This window comes from Lampetra planeri, chromosome 11, assembly GCF_965212315.1.
Source record: "Lampetra planeri chromosome 11, kcLamPlan1.2.h2, whole genome shotgun sequence".
Classification (NCBI taxonomy): Eukaryota; Metazoa; Chordata; class Hyperoartia; order Petromyzontiformes; family Petromyzontidae; genus Lampetra; species Lampetra planeri.
This window is the reverse complement of record NC_136117.1, coordinates 1678144-1705513: the sequence shown is the minus strand read 5'-3', so window position 1 is coordinate 1705513 and position 27370 is coordinate 1678144. Positions and strand designations below refer to the sequence as shown.

The window sequence follows — 27370 nt, the reverse complement described above, 5'->3', positions numbered from 1 at the left end:
TTTAAGTTCCCAGAACCAGCTATATAGTTCCAGAAGGGTGGACAGGACCAGGCCCCGCTGGAAGGATAAAAGGGGGTGAGAGAGGGAGCTCAGGGCTGTCCATGGGAGTCAGGGTCGTCTCGTCGTCACCGTCGTCGCTTCCGCCTTTGTCATCGCTCGACGTCACCATTGACTAGATAGCCGGCTATCTAGATAGCCGGCTATCTAGTCAGTGCTGTCGTTGCTAGGTGGTCAGTGTTGTGTTACGTGCTAGCGAGTGTAACTGCAAGTTGAGTAATAAAAGTGCCTCTAAGGTGCCTCTACAGTTTATTGTCTTCAAAGTCGTACATTACATGTGCAAAAACATTTTTCATTCCAGAATCCCTTCAGCATCTTCTCGCCTCGATTAATTTCCATTTGCCGGGGTTACGCGGCCCGCCGCTAGCGCGTTTACCGCTCGTGGCAGAGGCTCGCGCGTGAATACCAACAGCTGCCCTGGTTAATACTGCGGGTGCATTAGCTGTAGAAATACACGTTTTGTGCTTCACAGTGGTTATTAAACATCCCCCTGATGTCACACACAAGGGCAGGACATCGCGTCAGGATCCAAATTAAAAAAAATGTACCTCAAATTACTCGATTGGGATTGTACATAGCAGAAATCATCACCCACCTCCCCCTACTGGCAGACCAATACCCCAGGTGGATCGGGTTCGCTTCACCTTGTGCACATCTCCCCAACCACTCATTACCTCATCCTTGTTTTGCCGTGTTTATTTGTAAATATTGTAATTGTTTCGTTATTTTCTCATGATTTCTGCCTGTACTTTTGACGAGTTCGATTCTGCCGCTGCCTGTTCCTCTACGCGCATCACTTTGATGTTTTTTTTGTTCTGTGCCGATGGACTACGGCTCTCCCTGACAAACTAATGGGGGAACTGGCTAAACGCGACTTTCTATGTAACCAGAGTATTTGGCTGCTTTAGATTTCCACATGGAAAGCCACTTCGTTTAGCTATAATTTGTGGTCACGTCGTGTCTGAAAAGGAGCTATAAATCTCAGTGGGCCTTACCTGCTAAAATAAAAAATTGTGAAAAAAAGAATAGTTACCAAATAAACATTGATTGGGGGTCACCCTTACAAATGAAACTCACCCTGGCCTGTTTGAGTATTCACCTGGTTAAGCAAAATAATCTTGATCTTTATTGTCCTAAATGCACACATTCTGATATGTTTTGACATGTGTCCCTTCCAATAATGACTTGGTAAAAAAAAAAGACACGGCCATGAGTCTGCTTGAACTCGAGATGTTTCACTCCGGCATAAATTCTGCACTGGCACACCGTGTGAGTAGAACTTTGTAAACCAGGGGGCAAATTCTTAGAGACATCAGAAAATCCCTTTGATAGTGGGATTTTTTTTTTAAATTGTATTTCAAACGGACGTCGTTCAATAATAATAGAATTTTAAGAGAATACCGCTGGTGTCAATGTTCTGATTCACGAAGCCCTATTGACAGTCACACACAAATACGATTCAACACAATACAACAGTCTTGCCTTCATTCAACATTGCTATATATTAATCAATTTCACGCTTCATTTAACTTGCTTGTTGTCAGTATGACCCATCATACAAATCCACCTCCAGCACTTTTGTCATCCCGCTGCTGGATTGGGGGGCCTCCCCACACCGTGAGGGTCGTGAAGGTTATTTGACTGCATTTCACACTGGTTCAGTGCGGCTTAGGGAAGACAGGGAGCATAGATGTACTGCACACCAATGGATGGAAAAGAGCTATATAGCTCAGTGAGTGTTACCTGGTGAAATAAAAAGGGTTTAGTTTTAGTTCGTTAAGTGAACTGGGCAATGTGACTTTGGTGTATATATACTCTGTGGTGGTCATCTCAACGAAACGCATTCTAAAAACCGAGCACAAAAATTACCCAGCTGGGTACACACGGTGTGGGCACTACATCACTGGGATGTTACAAACTTAGTTTGAAAGGCACAGCATAACTCTCTCAATGCGATCCAGTCGTAAAGACACGTAATACGGTGTGTTTTTGTAATGCACGTTAACCGTAGGCGAGGTATTAATTTCACATCCAAAGTTTTGATCGCTGCAGCTCCACATCGCTCCCTGCATGCCTCGTCACGCGACGCATCTTCACAAGGAGCACTCTGCTTGGGTGAACATTTCATTGGCAATGTTTTTATTAACGTCGGTGCGGCTATGAAAAAAATCACAAGCACCCTCTTACACAGCCCAAAAGCAGTGGTGAACTTCATGTCCTTGCGTCGTGCGCACACCCTAACGCTGCTCGGCATGCCACAGAGGGCATGAACACTGCCGTTTGTAAACCAGTAAACAAAGCAAGGAAACCACTCGACTGAGTAAACCCAAGCAACCCTTGCTACTTTGGCTCGCATTGTGCTGCATTGTTCTTTAGAGGTCTGCAGCTTTATAAAAGATCCTGCTTTTTTTTTTATAAAGGGTTAGTCCCACGATATTTGAAGAGGTTAGTCCCACGATATTTGAAGGAACTGATCCATTCTTATAATCCCGACGATGCCTTTGAGATATTCGTGTTGCCTTCTGAGCACTCCGAGGTCAAGACTGTTCCTGGGGTGATCGGGGGCTTTTTGCCAGTGCAGCTCCCATACAATGGAACGCTTTGCTGTTAAAGCTATTTAATTCTGTATTGAAATCTCACCTCTTTGAATTGGCCTGGACCCTCGAGCTCTGGCCGTTTACCCTGGTTCTGTTGATTTCATGATTTCCATGCATAGTGCATTGGGATATATGGATGAAATGCTCCTTACACCTGTAATTTAATTTTCCGACAGACCTGTTCTTCACCTGAGGACAGCTGCTTGCGTTGTGGCCGAAACGTCGTGAGAATAATTTTATTATTATTATTTTATTATTTCCCTTCTACGTGACTTTACCGAAAGAACCAAGAAGCTGTAATTTATTATTACCATTTAGCTTTCCAATGAGACACGGGGATAATACTGGTAAAGGGAAACTGTTGTACAAAGTGAAAGTTTTTGTCGAAGATATGCGATTTTGTTCCAACCCATCAGGATCGTCATCACGAGCCTTTCCTATTCCGCGCTGTTGCTAATAATAACCATCGCTGTTCGCTACTATGTGGCGGTGACGTCACCAAGACACTTGTGCCATGCTAGGTGCACATTAAGTAATGGTACTCATGACAGGAGCATTTGCATCTACACAACATTTAAAATATATATTTAGGGTTTTTTTGGTCAATATGGTAATTAGGTGATAATATGGCTCATTGTTGAAACAAGAAAAAAACATTGCATTAGTGCAATCTTATGAAAAACATATTTTACAAAACAATTACTATTTATGAACATTTCAGAAGAAAACATTGCCAGATAGTTATAAACAATTTTTTACTTATGTGATGGGGACGTTAAATATTACAACTCAAGAGGCCATTACAACCTATAATATCATTCTTCTGAGATGTATCAGCCTAATAAAACCATCAGCAACTCCATCATACCAAATAACGCGGAAAATCGTAAGTTGCTCACAGACCCAAACGTGGTTTTGTTGAAGCGCCATGGTGGCGAGATGTAAACTACCTCGCCTGGTATACAGGAGATCATGGGTTCGATCCCGACGCCTGTATATTTTGAGTTTCCAAATTCTCCCCGTGGCCGCTTGGATTTTTCACCTGGTCCTCCATATTTAGAGTATTTTGCTGCTATACATTTTCACACGAGTAACCACTTCATCGAGATATAATTTGTGGCCAGGTCGCTTCTGAAAAAGAGCTATATAGCTCAGTGGGTCTTACATGGTAAAATTAAAGTTTTTACTTTAGTTTTAGTTTGTTAAATGAAATGGGCAATGTCACATCGATGTATACATACTCTGTAGTAGTCATCTCAACGAAATGCATTTTAAAAACTGAGCACAGAAATTACCCAGCTGGATACACGGTGTGGGCACTACATCGCTGGAACGTTACAAACGTAGTTTGAAAGGCAAAGCATAGCTCTCGAAATGCGATTCAGTCATTAGCAGATGATGGTACACTTCAATCACCATGCTCATGTAAATCAAAAGCTGAAAGTAATAGTTTAGCTGCCCAACGCTCAGATGTGACTTAAACGCAGTTCTTCGTTGGAGTGACAACACCCTGGTCACGTTCAACTGAGCCAAAAACAGTTACTCCCCTCATATTTAGCAACGTTATTTTTAGCCATAGTAAAACAACTTATCTGGTTTTCACAACAGTCTCATCTGAGCTGTCCTGGAACGGACTGTTACCAATTTGGCCAAGGAGGCATTAAAAGAAGCGTGGATTTATTTTCCGTGTCAACGTCTCTTACATTCCGAGCAATTGTTACTGCTGCTGTGCAAAGCAGACATTTGGCTAAATTTGAAATCCTGCTGTCATGTCTGGTATGGAGCACCCAGACCTCGCTACAGTTCATATAATTCAATGTACACCAGTTAGATAATCCAGAACTCACTGATTAACTCATCACCCACTCACTTTTCTATCACTACTGCCACGTATACTGTGCCCTTGAATTTCACTCATTGAATCCTCCATCCATCTTCTTGGTTCTTTCGGTAAAGTCATGTAGAATGGAAATAATAAAATAATAAAAATAAAACATAATAAAATAATTCTTTTATTATGTTTTATTTAATAAAAATAAAACATAATAAAAATAAAACATAATAAAATAATTATTATTATTTATGGTTTATTTTGATTATTTTATTATTTCCATTCTACGTGACTTTACCGAAAGAACCAAGAAGATGAATCCCTGCAGTCACGAAAGCTTTAAATCGAAATCCTCCATCCATGGTAAGGACTCGGTCGACTAGACTGATTTGTCGCATCCACACTGCAGGTCACAACACAACACTCAACTACACACCCACTCACCCCAATGCAGATCAAATCACTCTACCCACCCACTCACTGACTCACCACACTGCAAATCAAATCAATCATCAAAGCACCCACTCTCCATACTGCAGATCAAAACACTCACCTATACACCCACTCACTACAATTCCCCTATGGCTTCTTCCCTCACACTGCTCGACGTTTGAACTTCCCTCCAATCCTCTCTTTCCCTGAACTCGTGCAAACCTTTCTCCATCAACATTAATGCATCAACTCTTTGTCTACAACGCCTTCAGCGGTGCCGTTTGCTTCTGGCCACTTGGGTCTTTGCACCTGTGCTCGGGTAGGACTGTAACCACTCTTGCTGGGCGCTAGACATCAAGCGGCCATGGCTACTGGCACTGCCCACCACCTGGCACAGCTTAAGGCTGTAGCATCCTGCTCGGTGGTCGACTGCCACACAATCCCCTCGGGGTCGATAAAATAGGAACCGCTTTCTAAGAATTTGTCACTGGTCATGAAGAGAATGACCCCTCTGCGGCAGGAATATGGAATTTCCACCAGGAGCTCATGACTGCCAATGGAAATGAGCACCGCCCAATGATTGTTGGGAAAGAAAGGCTGTTATGCGTCACGATTTATTAATACGAGGTACCTCTTACAAATATACTTTATAAACAATGTAATATTTAAAAGCAATATTAAAACCAAGGCTACCATTATGCTTGTGGGACTACTTTGGCTCTCACTTGCATCGCTTGTCGACCACTCTGTGCAGTGTGAGCACAGGGCAGCATCGTCTCTCATGGCAGCCGAGTCCCAGTTGGATTCTCCGTGTTTAGTGTCAATCAGAGCCACAGGCGGCTCAGTGAACTCCATCACTGGCCGAGTCCTGGCTGGATTCTCTGTGTTCTGTGTCATGCAGAGCCACTGGGAGCTGTTAAACACCTTCACTAGTTCAGTCCCGGCTGGATTCTACGTGTTCTGTGTCAACCGGAGCCACAGGGGGCTCAGTGAACTCCATCATTGGCTGAGTCCCGTTTTGATTATCCTTGTTCTGTGTCATCCGGATCCACTGGGGGCTGTCAAACTCCTTCACCGGCCGATGGCGGTGGCCCCGGCGTGGACCCGCATGGAGCCCAGGTGCTGTGCGTCGGCTCGAGTGGCGTGGGAGCCGCGCAGTGGTCGGCCTCCCGGGAGGCTTGGGAAGCTGCAGCAGCCAGAGGAAGAGTAGGGCGGCCACCATGGCCATGATCTGCGCCACGCTTACGGAGACGTCCAGCAAGCGCAGCGTGTGCAGCGGGTCGCAGCCCTGCAGCAGTCGCAGCAGCGTGGGCTGGCAGCCCTGCAGGGGAAGGCGGGGGAGGCAGCCGATGCTCGAGCGTCATGCTCCTGGGAATGCTCACCGATTCAGCGGTGGAACTCAACCGCTGTTTGTCACGTCGCCGTATTTGCCTCCTATATGGCGTGCACAGTAGTAGCGTAACGAGCGTAGGGGCAGGGGTGCCTTGCCCGCATTTTAAAAAATGTATTAATTTTTATTATTTTTATCAAAATTTCATAATCCGACATATACAACACCGCCCCTGGTGGCCAAAGCTACGAGTTTGGGCCACCTTGACAACCATCATAATATGCGTTTTCAACAACGGTGTAAAAGAACAAAACCTAATTTAAAACGCGGTTTAAATACATTTTCATGAAAACGCTTTCATTAGTAGTGGCTGCATTTTGAAAAGAAGGAGCGCCCCTACAGCGTTAAATGTTCGAGACCGCCAGCGTAATAATGTGATTAGGCAAGAGGAGCTGCGATATATATCCGACTAGCAGGAAGTACCCAGCTTTGCCCGGGGGAAACATTTCTATTAAAACGTGTCTTCTCTTAAAAAAAACATAACATATACATACACACATACTAAGCTATTGTGAAAACCCGACGTTCCGTTTGTCCATTTGTCCGTCAACAAAATTATAAGAGCCTTTCAGAAGTCCTGGCAACCCCCTCCCCCTCCAAAAATCTTTTCACCCCCCCCTCCCATCCAATTTTTATTTTGTAGGCATATATATCTACACACCCTATATACATGAGAGTCAGTAGTATCCAGTGACTAAAGTAGTATCTACTGACTATATTGCAGTATCTACCGACTCATTAGTAGTATCTACTGTCTCTACAGTAGTAACTGCACACATCAGGGTGGTGGGGGCAGAGAAGAGGACATCGCACTGTTCAGGATTTATCTCAGCGTGTGCTTGTGCAGCAGTAACTGTGGTTGTTTGTTTTTATTTTTGGCATTTTTAACGCGAAGGAGAAGTAGGCCGCTGTACGTGAGCTGTATCGTTCAGTTTCATTCCGACAAACGGGGCACTACTTTTTCTTTTGCTCAATATGTTCAACGTTAATAAAAGGTATCCAAGCAAAAAGTTCTCCACGCATTATCCTGCAGTTAATGAGAAAAGTGTAATTTATTGGCGCACTATATTGACTGCGTATTGAGACATATAAAACTGTTGAGCTAGATTTTCAACCAATCAGCATCGAAAACGTAAGTAGGTCAGAGCCAAAATCAAGCCAATATCACTACGCACATGTAAACATGGAGGAGGACGTAAGCAGCGCAGCTTCATCTGATAGCGGCGATCAAGCTCGATTAACTCCCGTAAAGTGTATTCTTCATGTCGGAAAAGATGGTGGGTCACTCCAATTACATTTACATATTGCGTGTGAATGCAATGTAATTCCATAATCAAATTATTTCTCTATAGAAGGGGGCTTTAAATATACATGTCCTATCTAATGCTCTTGGTGCCCTTCACATTTTTCTATACATACAAAAGGATCAAGACTATTTCAAATTAAATTTCAGTGACATCTGATATTCAAATTTAATTAATTACTTGTTTATTTGGTCGTGACAATGCATGTTAATTAATCTCTTACCCCCTGCCTGAACCGAGTGCATTTTTTCCATTTTGGCTTTACCCAAATCTAAAATCTTCTCAACTGGAGAGCAACAGTGTAATGCCTAAAAAAACATAGAAACCAAGGCACTCTCAGCGTAATGCCTCATTTGAAAGCTATGACCTACTAAAGTGATTGTAACTTTGTTGTCACATTGTTGCCGCGTTTTTGTCACATTTTTGTTGCGTTTTCGTCACGTTTTTGTGTCACTTTTTTGTGGCTTTTTGTCATGTTTTTGTCGTTTTTTTGTTGCTTTTTCATTGCTTATTTTCATTGCTTTTTTGCGGTTGAGGTCATTTCTTCAGTCCCTGAGCAACAGCACACTCGTTACATATCAGCCATGGAAGATCTAGTACGAGAGTACAAGTCTGAGGCAGGATTTTCATCTAACTCAGTGTCTGACATTATCAGATATGCTGTCCTGCTATGATAGATATGTACATGAGATGAACTCTGTTAATCCCACCTTTGGACTTTGGAGCTCATACATTGAAATGGTTCAACTGTTACCGAGTTTCATTAGAGCAACCAGAGACTCTGACTGGAGCCTTCACTTAGCAACAGTGAGACGTATGCTGGCATGGTATTTTGCATATGACCACCAAAATTATGCAAGGTACCTATCAGCATATTGGGTCGAGATGATCAATCTTCCAAAGACTGATCCACACTGCTATGAAGAAGTTACTGCAAAAGGAAACTGGACAGTACAGCGTAAGGATGCTAACAGGTTCTCATCCATAGCTTGTGACCAAGCAATAGAACAAACCTGCAACCGTGATTCAAAGACCAAAGGCGGCATAACTGGGATAACATTGAACAGAGGTGCCGTCCAGCGATGGATACTGTCTCATCCTGAACGTTCTGCAATCACAAGGCAGTGTGAAATGATGGCTGGAATGCAACATGAAGAGAGGGGTCATAAATAGTTGGATGCAACAAGAATTGCAAAAGACAATGCTGCTGTTATATCTTTGGTTTCAGCGGTTGAGTATATGATCAATCCCTTCCTGCCTCGTGAAGATTTTGTATGTGTTAGCTCTGGTGTTGTTGCTACAAAGACTGTCAGAGATGACATACAAAGTGCTTGTGATAAAGGTGAAACAGCTCTGAAAATTTTCATCCAAGATCGAGTCCAGTCATCAAAAACAGACTTCTTCTCTCCAATAAAGTCCTTGAAGCTCACTACGTTTGGGGATCAAATGAAGAAATCATCTAAGACAAAAGATGGAAATCAAGTCATTCTAAAAAATGACAGGAGACTCTGTAAACTTGAAAGAGATTCTGACATATTCACTTGGCAATATCTCATCCCCGCTAGCAAGCACTGATGGTTCATTAGCCAAAACAAATAAGGCTGCTCTTCTAGCTTGTTTAGAATCAAAGAACAAGGATTGTCATGTGAACAAGACTGTTGGTGATAATGGTGCCCTACTGATAGATGGCATGGCATTGATCAGGAGTCTCAAGAATATACCAGAAACATTCGGTGAGCTTGCTGATGATCTTCTTCAACTTATGATTAAGATGGGTAGAAAGTCCAGTTGTCCAAGGGTCGATTTTGTCATTGATCGCTACCCGGCAGTGAGCATCAAAAATACTGAACGATCAAGACGTGCTGTTGCTGGACAACAATTACTGCAAATATACAGCATCAAGCAGAAGACTCCAAGTCAGTGGACCAAGTTTCTAGCCAGTGGTGAAAATAAAGAAGCCTTGACAGACTTTCTCTTTGAGACATGGAGAACTGTGCCTTTACAAGCAGCTGGAAAAGACATAGCTATCTTTGTGGCACACAGAAATGTATGTCATCAACTCACTCTTAAAGATGGCATTGTCTGTCAAAGAGGTAGAATCTTTGACTTGTGACCATGAAGAAGCTGACACGAGGCTCCTACTTCATGCAAAACATGCCTGGAGTGAACTTTATAATAAGATAATTATCCAGAGTCCTGACACTGATGTTGCTATCATTTCACTTTCAATAATGGCTAAGCTTCCCTCAGCAAAGATGTACTTTGACACCAACAAAAGACAGGCAAAGAATGTTAGATCTCCAGGCTATTGGTTCTGCTTTGGGTCCTTCACTAACAGAGGCACTGATAGGACTACACACATTCACTGACTGGGACTCAACTAGTTCCTTTTATGGGAAAGGAAAAGAGAAACCACTAAATATAGTGTCTGGAAATGCAGAGTACATCAGTGCATTTGTTGCTTTTGGGAGGCAATTTGAAATGGACAGCACCGCATTTGTGACCATAGAACGTTTTGTGTGTGAGCTGTATGGAGAAAAGGTATCAGATGTTAATTTGGCCAGATACAATAGGTTCTGTGTCCAGGCCTCTTACGAACAGGCATTACCTCCAACAAAAGATGCACTTACAGACCACTTCAAGCATGCTAACTACCAAGCTGCAATCCACAATAGAGCATTGGATCCTTTTATAAATGCTCCCAGTCCAGACGGCTTTGGATGGATTGTCAAGGATGGTAATCTCATCATATCATGGATGACTAAAGATCCAGCTCCTCAACATATTTTGGGGTCACTCCACTGTGGGTGTAAGTCTGGTACTTGTACAGGTGGAAGGTGCTCATGCCACAAGGCTGGCCTGGCCTGCACTGACCTATGTAAATGTGTTCATTGTGACAATGTGAGATTAACTGAGGATATTGTTTCATGTGAATCTGATAGTGAGGACAGTGATCTTGATATTTAGTGATGTGTATATGATAATAAAATTAATATAGGATATATATATATTTAATATAAATCAATCAAAATTAAATCTTGTTTACAATAATCATTCCTGTGAATATGTACATGTAGTGCAGTTACTGCTCATGTATGTGAATTGACAATTCACCATTAAATGTGTTATTTTGAAAAGTGTTTTTTTATATATTATATTTTGGCTTAATTCTATTTGTTATTCAGATTTTACCTCAAATATTACCTTTGAATTGGAACAACATAATGAGAAGTAATTGGGATGTTAATGCTACAGCAGAAGTTTTCTTGATAATCTTATGTTTACTGTGCATAGATAGCAACTTCAGGTATATCACACATTTCAAACTGGTTTATTTTGTACTTCAAGTGGTAATTCTGCATTTTTGGGTTTATATGATAAACAGGTTTGAAAGTGCAAAATTCCCTATGGTTTCCCTTTTTTTCAAAATGGGCACCTTTAGCATCATTTTTCTCAAAAACTGCAAGGTTGTGTGCGGATAACTTTTTCCTAAGGAATCTCTATATATTTCTGATGTTAAATATAAAAAAGTAGGTAGTGCCCCACTTGGTGGAACAAAACCCTATTTCTAGGCCTATTTTAGGCTACTGACAGCGACCTAAAGCTCCATCCCGTTGCCGCTCAGCGAGTTCGTTTGCGTTTTTTGGGGCAACCACGAGTCGGCGTTTCCGCGCATGCGTAGATGCGTGCTTTGGCACGCTCAACATTATGATCAGCGTACATTGTTACAAAGTGTGATTTTCGTAGTTTACATTTGAGCAACGGGGAAAAAAACAAATTCCAAGATTTAATCCTGGGGCTGAGTTTGTTGTATCTGTGTACTTTGTTAAAATGTAAACACAACAGTTTGTCAGTTAAGGATAGGCATCCACACACACAGGCAGACACAAAATACTTTTATAGGTAAAAGGTGCGACCGTGCAAGACAAATAAAATATTGGAAGGCCCCACTTGACAGATTGCCACACCCCCCGATCTTATAATGTAGCTACTAATGCCACTGGGCGTGCGGGACACGTCCGCACTCGCAAACAACTGGTGGAGTCGATGCCTCATTCGCACACAGGGCCTCTGGCAATTGTTAGTGTCCCAGGCACAGGAACATAAATATGAAATGAGCATGCTTTAAAAGCCACAGAGGTTGGCGATTAAAAAAATGTGGGAGGTAAGATTATAAATGACGGCCTCAAGCCTATGGAGGTAGGCGGTGAGGTCGTGAAGCCTGTACAAGTACAGACATTTGGACAGTGCCTGGCCATGAAGTGTTATCTCACTGTGAAGAAGCTATCAACTCAACTTGGATTGAATGAAACTTGGTTTCAAATGAAGGAGCTATGCAGTGTTACGCCTGACATTGAAATAAATGGTCCTCACGAACATCATGCAAAGTATTGTGATATTCACTAAATTTTATATTAAGTTTAATTCCTGGGTGGAGTGGTGGCATAATGGTTCACGCACTGCGCTAATTGAGTTGAATTCCTTGCCAGGGCTAACGCCATTGGCGATTGATATCTAACCAGTTCCTGTATTTTTCTCCACCAATCCACACTAACTAGCGTGATGACGTATGGCCCAACAACCGCTGTGACTTATATGGCATGGAGAGGCTTTCACCCAGCAGTGCCTTATTTTTATGATGTATTCCACATATTAAATTAGATTGTATATTATTCGCAGCCATTAGACAAACCAGTGAAATGTAATTCCTGAATTGCCAGGCACCCTTGGTAATGATGCTGTATTGATAGTTTCCACACGTACGTCTCTCATTTGTTACCCACAGGCCACAGGAGAGCTCACACATTGTAATTCAGTTGCTGTATCATTCCCTTGAGGGATTTGTGTAATACGAGCAGACAAAGCCTACGTAACCATTTTTACCAAGTCGCAGAGTCGTATGTTTATGTTACAGCAGACGCGCTCATTCACATTGAACTATCGCCGCCGAGCCCTTGATGACTACTGAACCATGAATGCCACAAACACTGCGGGTGCGCCAGCGGCTACGCTGCATATTAATGTACAATTAGTGGTCAACACTGAAACTGACGTGAGTTCCCCGGCTCTCTGTTCGAGTCAACATTCTGCCAGCAAATATCCGCAGGGAGTTTACAGGTTGTTTTTCTTGCCAACGACAATCGAACTGCAACCATTGACAAATACCTCAACGATACCCTTTCTGGGATCCCGCTGCTACTGTCACCCTCGTAGAATCTCAGCCTGGATCCGGAAGAATGCTGGCGAATTGAGTGGAACGACGCGAACATCAACAATAATCACACCTCGTTCGAGACCCAAAACATCGCACCCCCCGGTTTAGGCATTTCTCCTCGAAGACACCGGTGGTGTAGCCATCAACCGCATCAGAGTATCAACAGGCTGATGCACACATCTTCATAAAAAGACAAGCCACAGTAGTGCAAATGTGGCCATGGCAACCCAAACTATGGATCATGTAGTAAACCCATAGAGACCCATAGAGATATGTACAGATGCATTAAAGACAAGTCACTGTACGATTGTCACCATGCAACCCAAACAATTCACCATACAGTAAACCACTGCAGTCTGTGCTCCTTCAGCGGAGGAATAGAAAAAGTACACAAACTCTTTCCTTAAGCCCTCCTGTGGCCAGCAGACCTCGATATTGGCATTGAGGTAGCCATGCACAAGACTTAGAATAGTGGTTAAGTGCCAGGATTTGAGGTCGAATGCGACCGAAATATTATTCCTTCCTCAGAGCGTCACCTGTTTACGCGTGGCACCTGGTGAATTCAGGTGCTCTGCCCTTTACCTCGGAATTCCAGTACCGTAAACTCTCAATTATCTGCGTGTGGTTTATTCGATTTGCGGATTAACCACACACCTGAGATTTTGATTTCAATGAATAACATATGGATTTTCCCATAAGCCCAAATTAATAATTTAAAAACTGCTACACGTTATTCTTGGAAATGTTTATTACAAGTCACACGGTGCTCAAATCAAACAAATATGTTCTCCGGTTAATCCAAAATCCACGTGATCACAGTGCACAGAGTTTGATTTTTTTTTATTATTCGCGATTTTGAATTATCCGCGGCTGTCCTCCCCGCCATTAGACGGATAATCAAGAGTCTACTATACCTCCATCCGGGCAGCACTGGGAACACGTGCTGCCCTCAACTAGAAGGTCACGAGTTAAAATCCTAATGGAAGGCCAAACCGTTCGGTCAATGTCCTCCATGGGGGTTGATACAAAATATAGCGGTACGTTGCAGGAAAATTTAATGGTGGTTGTTCATTGGAGAAGATTGGCCCTTGCCTGAGGAATGTGGAATGTCACCTAGTGGCTCTGTGCCGGCGGGTGAAGGGAGCGCTGCACCTGCTGGAAGACGCGCATGAGGTCATGCTGGCTTGCGAGGCGCCCGCAGCCGGGCATCAGGCGCAGGCAGCACGAGTCCGGAGGCCATGGCAGGCCCGGGCCCTCGAGCCAATCGGTGAAGTCACTCACCCCACAGCACTTGTGCTGCTCACTCACACACACATGCACAGCGAGGTCACTCACCCCACAGCACTTTTACATATAAATCTAGATTGAAAACTCATTTATTTAATACAGATTTTTTTGTTTAGTTTGTCCTTCCCTCGCACTTCCAATTAGCATGGTTGCTCCGCAAGCTTCTCAGCAAAAAATGTTGAACGATTCTGACCACACAGTACATGTACAAATGCACATACATACAATGATCACATGACCATCCAGAACGTCAAGCAGCGTGCCACACGTCACTACGGACTTGGCAATGGGGTGACTTAAGACCTGTTGCTGAAAGACATCCCAGGCTTGGGTGTACGATGTATGATTGTCTTGTCCATAGAGTTGCATTTTCTTCTGAAGACTGAGGACATCCTGGTCAGTGAAGGAAACCTGCGGACATGCCGTACATGTTATTACATGCCATGTCCTTCCATTTAGCTCTCTCCATGATACAACTAAAAAACTCTGCATTGGATCATCTTCTTAGGTTTTTTCCGGTAAAGTCACGTAGAAAGTAAAATAAAATAAAAACAAAAATCACGACGTTTCGGAGGCAACACAAGTCTCCGTCATCAGGTGGGACCGTCACAGCCAGATTAGCTGTATCAAGTGAGGCAATGATTCAAGATGTAATCCCTTAAAAGCGAGTTGAGGGGGGAGGGAGAGGGAGGGGGGAGCTCATCAGACTATGGTAGCCAATGAAAGGAACGTATCGGGAGGGAGGGGGGGCGAGGCCAAAAGGGTGGGCGATGGACGTGGAAGCGCTTGTGCGCAAGCGGCCAATTACTGCACACGCCAACACAATGGAGCGATTGTGCGCAAGCGGCCAGCCACTGCACCCGCCAACACAATGGGCAGAGAGGAGGAGGGGAGGTCTAATACACATGATAGACAAAAGAACGAAAATGATGATGGGTACAAACTTAGGGGGAGCTCATCAGACTATGGTAGCCAATGAATGGAACGTATCGGGAGGGAGGGGGGGGGCGGGGGGGGGGGCGAGGCCAAAAGGGTGGGCGACGGACGTGGAGGCGCTTGTGCGCAAGCGGCCAATTACTGCACACGCCAACACAATGGAGAGAGAGGGGGAGGGGGGGTCTGATACACATGATAGACAAAAGAACGAAAATGCCCATGTTTATACCAATGCTGGCTGAACAATGAAGAGAGTACTGTTAAAATAACTGGGGATGTTAACACTCGGTAAAGTACAGTAAAATAGTGCCTGTCAGATAAGATGGTCCAAAAAATTTGTGATTAAGTCTTTTTTGCGTGGTTGATAACATCTTTCCAATGATTACTAAGTTTGTACCCATCATCACGGTTGAAATTATGTCTGTGTTTGTATATTTGTATGGCTTCGTGTACAAACCTTTGATGGTAGCCGGGAGGTTTGCAGAGAACCTTGGTCTCGGAAAAGACAATTTCATGAGAGCCCACCGAGTTGTAGCAATGATCGGCCACGGCAGAAGAATCAGTTCTGCCGTGTTTCAGATCTGACTTGTGCTCGCGGACACGATCAGAAACATGACGTTTCGTTTCTCCAATGTAGCAATCACCACAAATGCAACTCAATTTGTAGACTCCAGGATACTGTAAGTCAGGAACGACATCCTTCACAGATGGAATCAGATCACGGATTTTATGCACTGTACTGAATCGGACTTGGATCTTATGTTTGTTTAGAATTTTGGAGATCTTTTTGGTCACGCCAGCTATGTATGGTAACGTGATGGTTTTGGTCGGGGTTTCATGTGGCTGTTTCTGTGTGGTGGGAGAGACAGCTTGGCGGATAGTACGGTCTGCATTGGATATTCCCAGTTGTAGTCAGTTGTGCAATTTACTTACGTACTTAATTCACTGTCTTCCCTGGCTTCCTATACCTATGGTTTTCTCAGTCGTAAAATTATATTATCTGTTTTCTCATTACATCAATAAGAAATCTAACTTACCTTTGATCTTAATATTTCATGAATAAACATCAACTTTTTAAACGTTATCCTCTTGGTTACACGTGCCAGGGGTACCTTGTGATGCAGGTTCCAGATGCCAGTGGCCACCTCCACACACAGCATCAGCAGCAGACCACCTCCATACTGCCGGGGGCACGTGTGGAGGGACACAATCCACGGCAAACGTATGTTTGTATGTCATATCTGTCAACCCATAGGGTTTACCTGTATTCTTGTACATGGAAATTGAGTTCAGGTCCATAAAGCGTATAGCCGTTTCAATACGGGCACAAAATAATTATCTATTTGTGTTTCTCCCCTATAATTGGACTTTGTAGGATGAATGTTGAGATGTATAAGGATGCGGGGTGAACAATAAGGTCTGAATTGGTCTGTAATAAGATAGGCACTGATACGGAGTTGATAGGTATGGTATGTATGTTGAACTTCTTTCGCACAGTATATAGCCAGCCATGTTAATCGGAGGTGCGACAATGCAGAGCAGTGGCAACTTGATCAAAATTGGAGAAATTTACCAAAATACAAAAACCTGTATTTGCAACTTGCGAGTGTTTTTTTTATTAAGTGTATAACAATAAAGAAGGGTCCAACCGGCTGGAATATCAGAGCCCCCAATTAGTGCTGCAAAGAGGAGCAGTGATTATATGTATGCATGTTGAACTTCTTTCGCACCGTACGTAGCCAACCACGCTAATCGGAGGTGGGGCGGAAATTACATAAACTAAACACAAAAAGCAGTTAGTAAGAAACGTGTTTTCAACCTAGACGCCCATATATTTGGAGTTTACATGTTCTCTCCCTGTGGTTACGTGAAATTTTCAGCAGATCCTCTGGGTTTTACTTCCACATTTAGAAGCATGCGTTTAGAGTATTTGCCTGCTGTAAATTTCCACATGATAAGCCACTTCGTTGAGCGATCATTTGTGGCCAGGCCGCTGCTCAGTGGGCCTTACCTGGTAAAAATAAAATAAAAATTCGCTTGGCAAACAGTGCCATTCAATGGGGCTGGGGTGGATGGTTACATAATAACAATACTCACCTGATTGCTGGGAAAGCACATGCGTTACATACGTGCCTGGGTAACTGGCTCAGCTGCTGCTGTATAAATGGGCTCCAGAAGCTAGAAATCGAAAGGAAGGCAGGAAGCTCTGACTACTGATGGTGGTGATAATGATGATGCCGCTATTGCGAGCCTGAGAGTTAGAGACAAAACTTGCATAATTAACCCTGTGTTGTATTATATATGTTCGGCTTCTTTCGCACCATACTAACTAAACATGCTAATTGGATGTGCAGGGAAAGGACAAACTAAGTGGCAAAATGCAGTTAAAAAGAAATTCGTTTTAAATCTAGATTTAAAAGTGCATAGCTCCAGTGGCTCCCTAATATCGGAAGAGCATTGCAGACGGCCACAGAACACCTAGAAAGCGCACGATGCGATGACCGTCTTTGTTTGATGGTTAGCCAAAAGCCGCTGCGCTGCGAGGACGACCGGAGTTCGCGTGATGGTTTATGCTCCTTAACGAAATCAGTAAAGGCATTGCGATTTATTTGTGGCAAGCACTACGTGTGCAATGAGTGTGACCTTGGAGTTCACCTAATGGCACTATAATGGCCCCCCTTTTTACACCGAGGTGGGGTGAGGGCTCGGAAAATCCGGGCACCCCCCCACCCCCCTCGGATTTCCGTGGATGTGAGGGGGGTCCTGCCGTTGTGATGGACAACATGCACTGCAAAGAGGCCTCACCACCACGAGGACTGCGGTGCGGCCCTGCACCGTGCCCCAGCAGCCCAGGATACCCAGGGGGATGAGTAGGCAAGAGACGGCCACCATCACCATCTGCAGGGTCGACGAGTAGGTCTCCGCAAACGCACCTGCCAGGCTGCCACACCACGGAGGAACGCGTTACAACACGTGATGTTATTCGCACTTCGAGCGCAGCCCCTTGTCAGTCCACTGCTGTGTGAGGGCCTCCCCATGCCATGTGGGTTGTGGGAGGGGGTGGTATTTGATCAAACCATCGCCACATTGATCGGCGCGGGGTTGTGAAGACGGGGAGGCATAGACGCTCGAGCAACGATGCGCAGTAGAATGGAGTCTGCTGCACTGCTCTCTGCAGCCCACCACGATAGCCGCACGGCCAGTAACAACATATGTGTGGCACATTAGGAATGGATCACTCTTTTAATTATGTCCTTGTGCAGCAAGGGAGTAAAGTGTGGTTCTGTGAAAGTCCTGATGTGCTGTGCAGTGCATCAATGCATGTGTGTACAGCAGCATGTGATGACCGAGTCGAGCCTGTAGGTGGCTGGCAGGGTTATTGAATGACCACGCGGATATACCAGTCACATGGTTAATGGCGACTCGGGCGCAAGGCTGGTTATAACACACGTGTTGTTGCATTTTACAGGTAAAGGACCCAAAGGTTGTTTTTGATCGTTATATAAATGTTCTAGACTTGTCCTAGACTTGTTCTAGACTTTAAGCTTGGCTTTGAATTGTTCGTTTGTGACATATGCAATTAGAGGCGTTTTAGCACTGTGCATTGTAAAGGGATGACGCACTGTAATTAGTTACTGTCATTGTAATTCTCTAACTCTAATACTGTTTAGTCTATAACCATGCCCATATACCCAGAGTATGACTACTTGCAATGCTATTGAGAATAGAACACATGTAAAGTAGTAAGCTGTACAATGGTGATATACAGTACGTATACTGTACACATACAGTACATATAATGGGTGGAATATACCGATATAAGTGGATGGTATAGATAGACATACAGCTTAGGATTAAAGTAATAGTCGAATAGTGATGTGCAAATGTGATTGTCAAAGACTATGATGGTTTATATGTAATAGAATTGGGTTTAAGAGAAAGGGTTAATGAATAACCGCACGTGTAAACCAGTCACATGGTTAATGGCGACTCGGGCGCAAGGCTGGTTGTAACACACGTGTTGTTGCATTTTACAGAGTGACGGTGCAGTTCTTCACAAGATTAATATTAACTACAATAAATAAATGTGCTTGCCCTCGATTTGGAGCACCTGCCCACGTCCTTCATTTCGAGTGTGCAACATATTTTGGCGAGCCTGGCAGGAGAGTTTCCCTGAGTTCACTGACGGGGATCAACTCTTCCAATGAGACGGACCAAGCAATTATAAAGGCAGCCTATATAAAGACATTCGTGCAAAGATCTGAACGGTCTTCACATCATGGCACTGGAACAGCTGCAGGACAAGGCCAGTACTGCTTTGAATCAGCTGCAGAAAGCCCAGCTCATGGAAACATTAAGATATTTGAAGTGTTTCAATGATGATGAGACTGGTGAAGATAAAAGCAGACGGGCTTTGATTCGTATGGCAGAAAGAGTACTTGATGAAGTTGAAGACCAAGAAGAAGATGATGAGGCCTGTGCATACGTTAAAAACCTGCTGTCTTTCATTCAAACAATACAGCAGAAAGAGAAAGACAGCAATGGAACAAGTCAAACACTGCCACCATCAAAACTTTCTGAAGATATGGATGGTGAAATACAAGAGTCACAAGAAGAATCCAGAAAAACCCTTGAAAAGAAAATCTCAAGTGAAGGTGGAACAAAAACTACAGCAGCATTGAATCCCATACGAATGGCCAGACTAGGAAATGTGCCGGAAGTCACAATATTGAGAGAATTCAGGATCTGCGGGCAGATTGGTGAAAGAGGGCAGAAAGACAAGTTATCTTACACCAATCTGATGCACCAGATCGACACAGGGGCCCGTAAGGGACATGCCGAGTCTGACATCATTGAGGCAGTAGTTAGAGCAATCAGTCCTGGTCTAAATTTGAGGGACATGCTAGAAATAAAAACTGATTTGACTATTTACAAATTAAAAACCATTTTGAAGGGACACTATAGAGAAGAAAGCACATCTGATCTCTATCAGAAGTTGATGAACATCTCTCAGGAGCCAAGAGAAACTGCACAAAACTTTCTGTTCCGAGCTGTCGAATTAAAGGACAGACTATTATTTGCATCTAAAGAAAAAGGAGCTGATGACCAGTAGAATCCAGATTTGGTACGCACGGAAGTTCCTGAGATCGATTGGCACAGGATTGCTCAGTGACGCTATCAAATTCCAAATAAAGCCCCATCTGGATGACATCAATGTCGCTGATGAGATGCTGATTGAAAAAGTCAATGAAGCAGCCAGCTTGGAACTTGAGAGACAAAATAATCCCAAGGGGGGTCAAAGGCAAGGGGTATCCTGAGGGCAGCAAGGCCCGTGGGGCCGAGGCGCAGCCCAAGGGCGAGGTGAGGGCCAAGGCGCAGAAGGTCAAGAAGAAGGTGCTGCGCAGGGTGTACGCGGTGCGCCACCGTAAGGTGCACACCTTCCCCACGTTCTGCAGGCCTCACATGCTGTGGCTGCAGCTGCAACCCAAGTACCCGGGCAAGATCACACCTACGCGCAACAAGATGGGCCACTACGCCGTCATCAAGTTCCTGCTGACGACGGAGCTGGCGGTGAAGAAGAAGCCCTACAACATGCGTGATCAAGACAAGATATAAGCTGTGGTCATATAGTTGTTAGTTGTTTAAGATGTTTTTTTTTGTTAGTGTTGTGTTTAATATGTTCATAAGGGGTCATTGTCTAAGAAAAAAAAATGGTGAGGAAAAGGTGTCAAGTATGTTGGTAGGCCGATAAGTAAATACCTAAGAGGTAAATTCCACATGGCATTTACACGCTGTAAAGGATTTTATCTTGACAGGTACTGGGAAAAGAATCCTAACCATTTCTGGTCAGTAAAATGTGAAGCATGGTTTAATAATACCAGATTGTCTGGTAATTCCAAAAGCATAATACAATGCTTGGGCTCCTATCTCTTCGTGCACAAAGAGTTGGAGCTCACCCCAAAATAGAGAGCTTCTGGAGTGGCGCTATCTTGGAAGGGATATGATCCCTAGAGAAATTGTGTTCACGATTTCATAAACTCCTTTCATGACCAGTTTAAGGAAAAAGACTGCAAAATGTTTGCAAGGAGAAAGGTGGAGTGTCGAGACGACACTCATTCTGTGGGGGAGAGTGTGGCACATTAGGAATGGATCACTCTTTTAATTATGTCCTTGTGCAGCAAGGGAGTAAAGTGTGGTTCTGTGAAAGTCCTGATGTGCTGTGAAGTGTAGCAATGCATGTGTGTACAGCAGCATGTGATGACTGAGTCGGGCCTGTAGGTGGCTGGCAGGGTTATTGAATGACCACGTGGATATACCAGTCACATGGTTAATGGCGACTCGGGCGCAAGGCTGGTTGTAACACACGTGTTGTTGCATTTTACAGGTAAAGGACCCAAAGGTTGTTTTTGATCGTTATATAAATGTTCTAGACTTGTTCTAGACGTTAAGCTTGGCTTTGAATTGTTCGTATGTGATATATGCAATTAGAGGCGTTTTAGCACTGTGCATTGTAAAGGGATGACGCACTGTAATTAGTTACTGTCATTGTAATTCTCTAACTCTAATACTGTTTAGTCTATAACCATGCCCATGTACCCAGAGTATGACTACTTGCAATGCTATTGAGAATAGAACACATGTAAAGTAGTAAGTTGTACAATGGTGATATACAGTTCGTATACTGTACACATACAGTACATATAATGGGTGGAATATACCGATATAAGTGGATGGTATAGATAGACATACAGCTTAGGATTAAAGTAATAGTCGAATAGTGATGTGCAAATGTGATTGTCAAAGACAAGGATGGTTTATAAGTAGTAGAATTGGGTTTAAGAGAAAGGGTTAATGAATAACCGCACGTGTAAACCAGTCACATGGTTAATGGCGACTCGGGCGCAAGGCTGGTTGGTCAACCACCCACGCACTACCCACGATCAACTGTACGCCCTCGTGGCACCGCGTGCATGCCATTTGCTACGGTATTTGGTGATGATCATCACCGTCAGCCCGGACAGAGCTTCCATCTCATTGTCAGAAGGCTGCCTTGAGCTTAACCCTTTCCCATTCCCATTCTGATGATGTACACGTATGTCATCAGAACAGAACCAGTAGAAAAACTAAAATAAAATAATTTGATCGATACCGATTCTCCCACAAGGCCATGCGGGAGGGTATGTAGCACAGTTTGGTGCCAGCTATCATAGAGTACGGTCGTGTCGCGACAGTTTTCTGTGGTGAGTACAATGTCTTTTTAAAACAACGGCGATGCCTCTCTCTATAAAACTAACAGGAACCGCTTGCTGCGTTCCGAGATTCAGCGGTGAACGGGACCCCACCCTGCGACTTGCAGACGTCTCGGAATGGGAAAGGGTGAACTTTGTCTTGGAACAGAGGGCGACGGCTCGACAATTGACACCACAAGAGCTGCGTGTGTCGGGCATTCATTGCAGCCTCACCTGGTGTCCGTGGTGAGGATCAGAGCTCCGTTCACCTGCCATCTCAGTTTTGCAGTCAGGCACAGCACTGCGAGGGACAGCATCTGCAACAAAGTCACCTGGTGGATACCTCACGAAGCAGTGGGCACAGCAAATGCTGCTTACTTAGTTCTTGTTGTTATTGTGTTGGAGAGGGTCAAGGTTCAACACGTTGTCTTTTTAAATCCCCTCCCCCGAACCCTTAAATTTTGTCCACACAGCACTATACAAGGGTACGGCACAGTTAGTTGATTGGCAGGTCGTGTGTGGCAGTGGGGTAAAGTGTGGGTACTCCCACCTCTTCCAAGGCATGAAAAAAACATAAGAATAGGTTTTACCTTGTCTGGCAATAGAACAGTTGTTAAGATGTTCCAACACTAAATAGCAACCTTTTGCTCACCCGAGCTATAAATGCCCTAATGGTGCATTTCCTTGTACTCTTCGCCTTTTGGCATTCTCTGGTCTGACACTGGTAAGACTAATGTCCTAAAGAAGGCTGTCTCTGGTGTGGACCAATCAGTTTCAAAGACAATGCAGAAACACTACTATCAGAGCATGTTTTTGTTGGCATGTTCGCATCAAGTACAGTATTTGTGGTTCATGCAGACATGATTCCTTGCAAAATGGTTTCTATGTGGTGTATGAAGAAAAATAATAGATCGTGATCTATTATTTTTACCACCTACGTGACTTTACCGAAAGAACCAAAGAGTATGGATTCCTGCAGTCACGAAAGCTTCAAATCAAGATCTTAACACCTGTTTTATTGCCAGAAAGGGTAAAACCTATTATTTTCATACTCTTCCAAGGCGTTTGTCCAGTGTGTGAAAGTAAGCCTAATATAGGTTTCCCTCGCTGCACTCTGTAGTAGTCGTAGTAGTAGATGCGTTCCCAAAAAAAAGGTAGCATTAAGTGAAACCGCCCGAGGAGTCAGCTGCCTGCCGAGTAGCGCTACAATACACACACAGTACACATACAGCGCACATACGGTGCCAACACGGTACACGCACGGTAAACATACAGTACATTCACAGTGTTGTCCTACGTCCGACCGCATAGCCGCATGTGGAGTGAACTTAATTCTACATAGAAGAGCGAAATTGTTTTGGTAGAAATAGTTCAGCTGCAATCATATACAGCGCAAAATCGCACATAAACCTAACCGGGCATAGAGCGAGGGAAACCCACACCCTCTCGAGGTGCTGTCCAGAGCTCCCTCCAGTAGACGCGCTTCTGCCAGCACGGTCGTGGCGTGGGGCGAGAAGATATTTCAGTGCTGCGTCTTTACCTCCTACATACAGCGAACGTTGCGAACCGAAATCGTACGCATCTCAGGAACCTGGAGTCGTTCGTTATCTCGGCTTCTCCGTTTTGTAATCGCCCGGGTGGAAGGTGCAGATGATTTTTGGGGCTTGGTTGCTATGGTGACGAAAGTGGCACCACACGACAGTCGTTGTGTTGCTGGCGGTGAGGGGGATGATAGCACAGTGGTTAGCGCTCCGTAACTCGAAGACCCGAGTTCGATCCAAGCTCACAACCAATATCGGTGGTGAATATTTGAACCGGTCGTGGACCTCCCCCTAGGTCGACTAAGCTCGAAGTTAGTGTCTGGTGTGTAAATAGAACTGGAGAGGCAAAGGAGGCCGGGCGTGGCGTTGCCCACCCATCCCTTCGTGTGCCTTCCCAGCCTTCATAGGCGCTCGCTAACAGCACATGCCTCAATCTAGTGAAGGCTATAGGGGGGATCTTTGTCATTGCTATCAAATGGTCGTGACTTAAACACATTATCTGGTGATGCTTCCTCGTTGGCAGTGGTGCACAAGCAACAATAAAAAAGATACTCCCTCAACAACATTGTGGCCTTCAAATGTAAAACTACACACCTGTCAACCCATACACTTTACTCGTATTCTTGTATAGGGAAATTTAGTTTTCTGGACCATATGGCGTACAGCCGTTCCAGAATGGGCATAAAGAAAAAAATGTCTAATTATTTGTTTCTCACCTTTTGAATGTGACTTTGTAGGATGAACGTTGAGATTCATAAGGGCACGGGGTGACCAATAAGGTTTGAATTGGTCTGTAATAAGGTAGGCACTGATAAGGAGTTGACAAGTATAAAACTATATAATAGGCGACGTTTCGGGCAATGGTCCTTCATAGAAAACACAATGGCGACACGTCAATGTGTCGCACCGATTAGCACGGCTGGCTACGTACGGTGCGGAAGAAGTTCAACATGCGTGTACATACGTACGCATCGGCTGGATTCGAACTGAGCTCATGTTGCTACACTGTATACTTGTGTAGTGACATAGAATCGGTCACGTAGCAGCATAACACTGGCTGCTGGCAGGGAAGGGGATCTGCAGCTTACAGGAGCCCTGACCGACAGCAGGCCACGTGATAGACCAGAGAGGGATCTAGGGGAAGGGTCACGGAAGGGGAACATCGAGAACCCGCGGGTAGGTTCCAGAAAGGGGGCGTGGCCGGGGGCGGAGCCAGGCCACGCTGACAGTATAAGAGGGGCCCCTGAAAGGGCCCTCGGGGCTGTCGTGTGGAGTGGGATCCCCGTCGTGCTGCTGGAGATTTCACCGTTCTTCTCGTCGTCTCCGTCTTCACCATCTCGGTGTCGTCAGCCAGGAAGTCTACCAGCTGTCCTGACTGGGAACTATAGTTACAAAGTGTTAAATGTGAGGCCGTGTTAATAAACAGAGTGCCTCCTACTCTTAGTGTCTCTGAGTCAGTCACGACACTTGCACAACACGTGACGATGCGCGTTGGGACTCGCCGCTGTGCCAGGTGGGCGGAACACGGAATGATCGGCAAGCGGCAGAGGACTCCGGTGTCAGCCCCTGGGGGGAGGGTTGGTGACGCGACCGCACCAGCACTCCGCCACTCATCTGCACCCCCCCCCACTCTCCTCCTTCACACGCGATCATATCTCGGAGGGGGGGGGCAAGCTAGCGGCAATTGTTTCAAAATCGATGAACCACCACAGAAGATAATCAGTTCTCCGGATGAGACGCTGAGCGTCGAAATAGATTTGATCCAGAAGTTATTTTTCCTCCTCCCCCTGCGGTGAACCACTGCCGTTGAAAACTGTGCACTTCAATGTGGCTGATGGGATGTGTAAAGAAATATTGGGGTTTCTCTCTCCCTCTCTCTCTGGAGGAGACGGCCCATGGCAAGGGAGTTCGTGTTGCTGCCCCCTCGTGCGCGCTCTTGCATCACGCGGACTGTGGCCGGCAGCTCTCACGAACGCGCGGTCCCCTCCTCTGAGAACGGAGGCCGGTGGAGCCGAGTGGGGAGGATGGCCTCTTTCCTTGAAAACGCAGCAGCAGCATCGGAAACTCGCCGCCTCCTCCTCTCTTCAAACGAGGTCCTTGAACAGAGCGCGCTCGTGGCCATGGTTTAAGCCTGGCTGCCAGGGCTAACCGGGGTTCAATTGTTGGTTAACCATTACACCACCACCGGCAGTATAACACGGCCATTTGTATGGGCAGAAAGTGAACCTGTGTACTCGCTTGTTTACTCGCTTGTTTACTCCGCTGTGTACTCAACATGGATCAAGGCGAGACGCACAGCAGCAGCAGTGGAGAGAGACTGCTTCTGTCGTCACGGAGGGCGCCATAACCTGTCCAGCCTCGCTCCCTCTCTCTACCTGCCAGGTGTGTTGCCAAGTCCGTTGTGTTCAACCAGGCGAGGACTCAATTGAAAGAGCGATCACAACACTAACAAAAGCAATAATGCACAAACGACGTACAAAACAACGAAGCAAAATAGAAATCTGCCCAAAAACAAACCGCGTATCGTTAAAAACAATCGATTAAAGTTGCCCACCTGTACCCCACGGGTGTCCTCACCACCACCACCACCTACGTACGGCGTGTGTGCTCCATCGCAGCGAGCGCGCTGCCCTCTTACCCAGAAGAGGAGGTTCACAGCCAGCAGGATGTACTTGGCACACTTGAGCAGGTCCTTGGAAGCCATCGCGAGCCTCAGCGCAGCCTCCGCGTGCGGTGGAGCAGATGGCACGCCGGGCAGGATAAAGAGACCAACCGCCCGCCCAGGTGCCACGGACCCGCCCAGGTGCCACGGACCCGCCCAGGTGCCACGGACACGCCCAGGTGCCACGGACACGCCCAGGTGCCACGGACACGCCCAGGTACGACGGGTCCGCCCAGGTACGACGGGTCCGCCCAGGTGCCACGGATACGTCCAGGTGCCACGGATACGTCCAGGTGCCACGGATACGTCCAGGTGCCACGGATACGTCCAGGTACGGAAGGTCCACTCAGGTGCGACAGGTGGGTCCAGGTGCCACGGACCCGCCCAGGTGCGACAGGTCCGCCCAGATGTCACAGACCCGCCCAAGTACGACGGATACGCCCAGGTGCGACAGGTCCACTCAGGTACCACAAGTCCACTCAGGTGCCACAGACCCGCTCAGGTACGGAAGGTCCGCCCAGGTGCCACAGACCCACCCAGGTACGACACAAACAACCCGGCCATTCGCCTCCTTTCCACGCCTGCGTCTCTCCACACAATACAAATACTAGTTTAGCTTTTAGTATTAGCACAGGTAAAACCCAATGGACAGCAAGTGCTCATTTTCTGAACTGCGTGGTTACGCCAGAAAAACCCTGGCGACTACAGCTTAAAAAATATAACACACGAACAAGATGAAATAAAAACAACTGCACATGGTCCAGTTACGAATGGCACGGTCATGCATTCAACGTGACGGTACACAGCCAGCAGCACAAACAACACAGAGGCCGATTCCCGTGGCGAGTGGTTCGTCCAAACCACGTCAGCTCACACGGCCTTGTGGGAG

General features: G+C 45.4%; 2 protein-coding genes across 3 annotated transcripts in view; one reads left to right on the top strand and one right to left on the bottom strand.

The window, feature by feature from the left end:
- Positions 1 to 289: 289 nt before the first annotated feature.
- TSPAN12 (tetraspanin 12) lies at positions 290 to 26710 on the bottom strand. The gene is made up of 7 exons (XM_078598595.1): positions 26458 to 26710; positions 22513 to 22595; positions 17855 to 17990; positions 16162 to 16230; positions 14417 to 14524; positions 13979 to 14122; positions 290 to 6238 (listed from the first exon to the last, which is right to left on the bottom strand). The coding sequence occupies exons 1-7, from the start codon at positions 26521 to 26523 to the stop codon at positions 5852 to 5854; spliced, it is 993 nt and encodes a 330-aa protein (XP_078454721.1). The 5' UTR covers positions 26524 to 26710; the 3' UTR covers positions 290 to 5851.
- Positions 25094 to 27370, top strand: part of SAXO6 (stabilizer of axonemal microtubules 6) — a 26259-nt gene continuing 23982 nt past the window's right edge. The window contains exons 1-4 of one of the 2 annotated variants that reach the window (XM_078598590.1): positions 25094 to 25396; positions 25708 to 25912; positions 26105 to 26201; positions 26562 to 26698. In XM_078598590.1, the coding sequence (XP_078454716.1) occupies positions 25715 to 25912; positions 26105 to 26201; positions 26562 to 26698 (432 nt within the window). In that variant the 5' untranslated portion in view covers positions 25094 to 25396; positions 25708 to 25714. The other variant, XM_078598591.1, reaches the window with a different exon arrangement.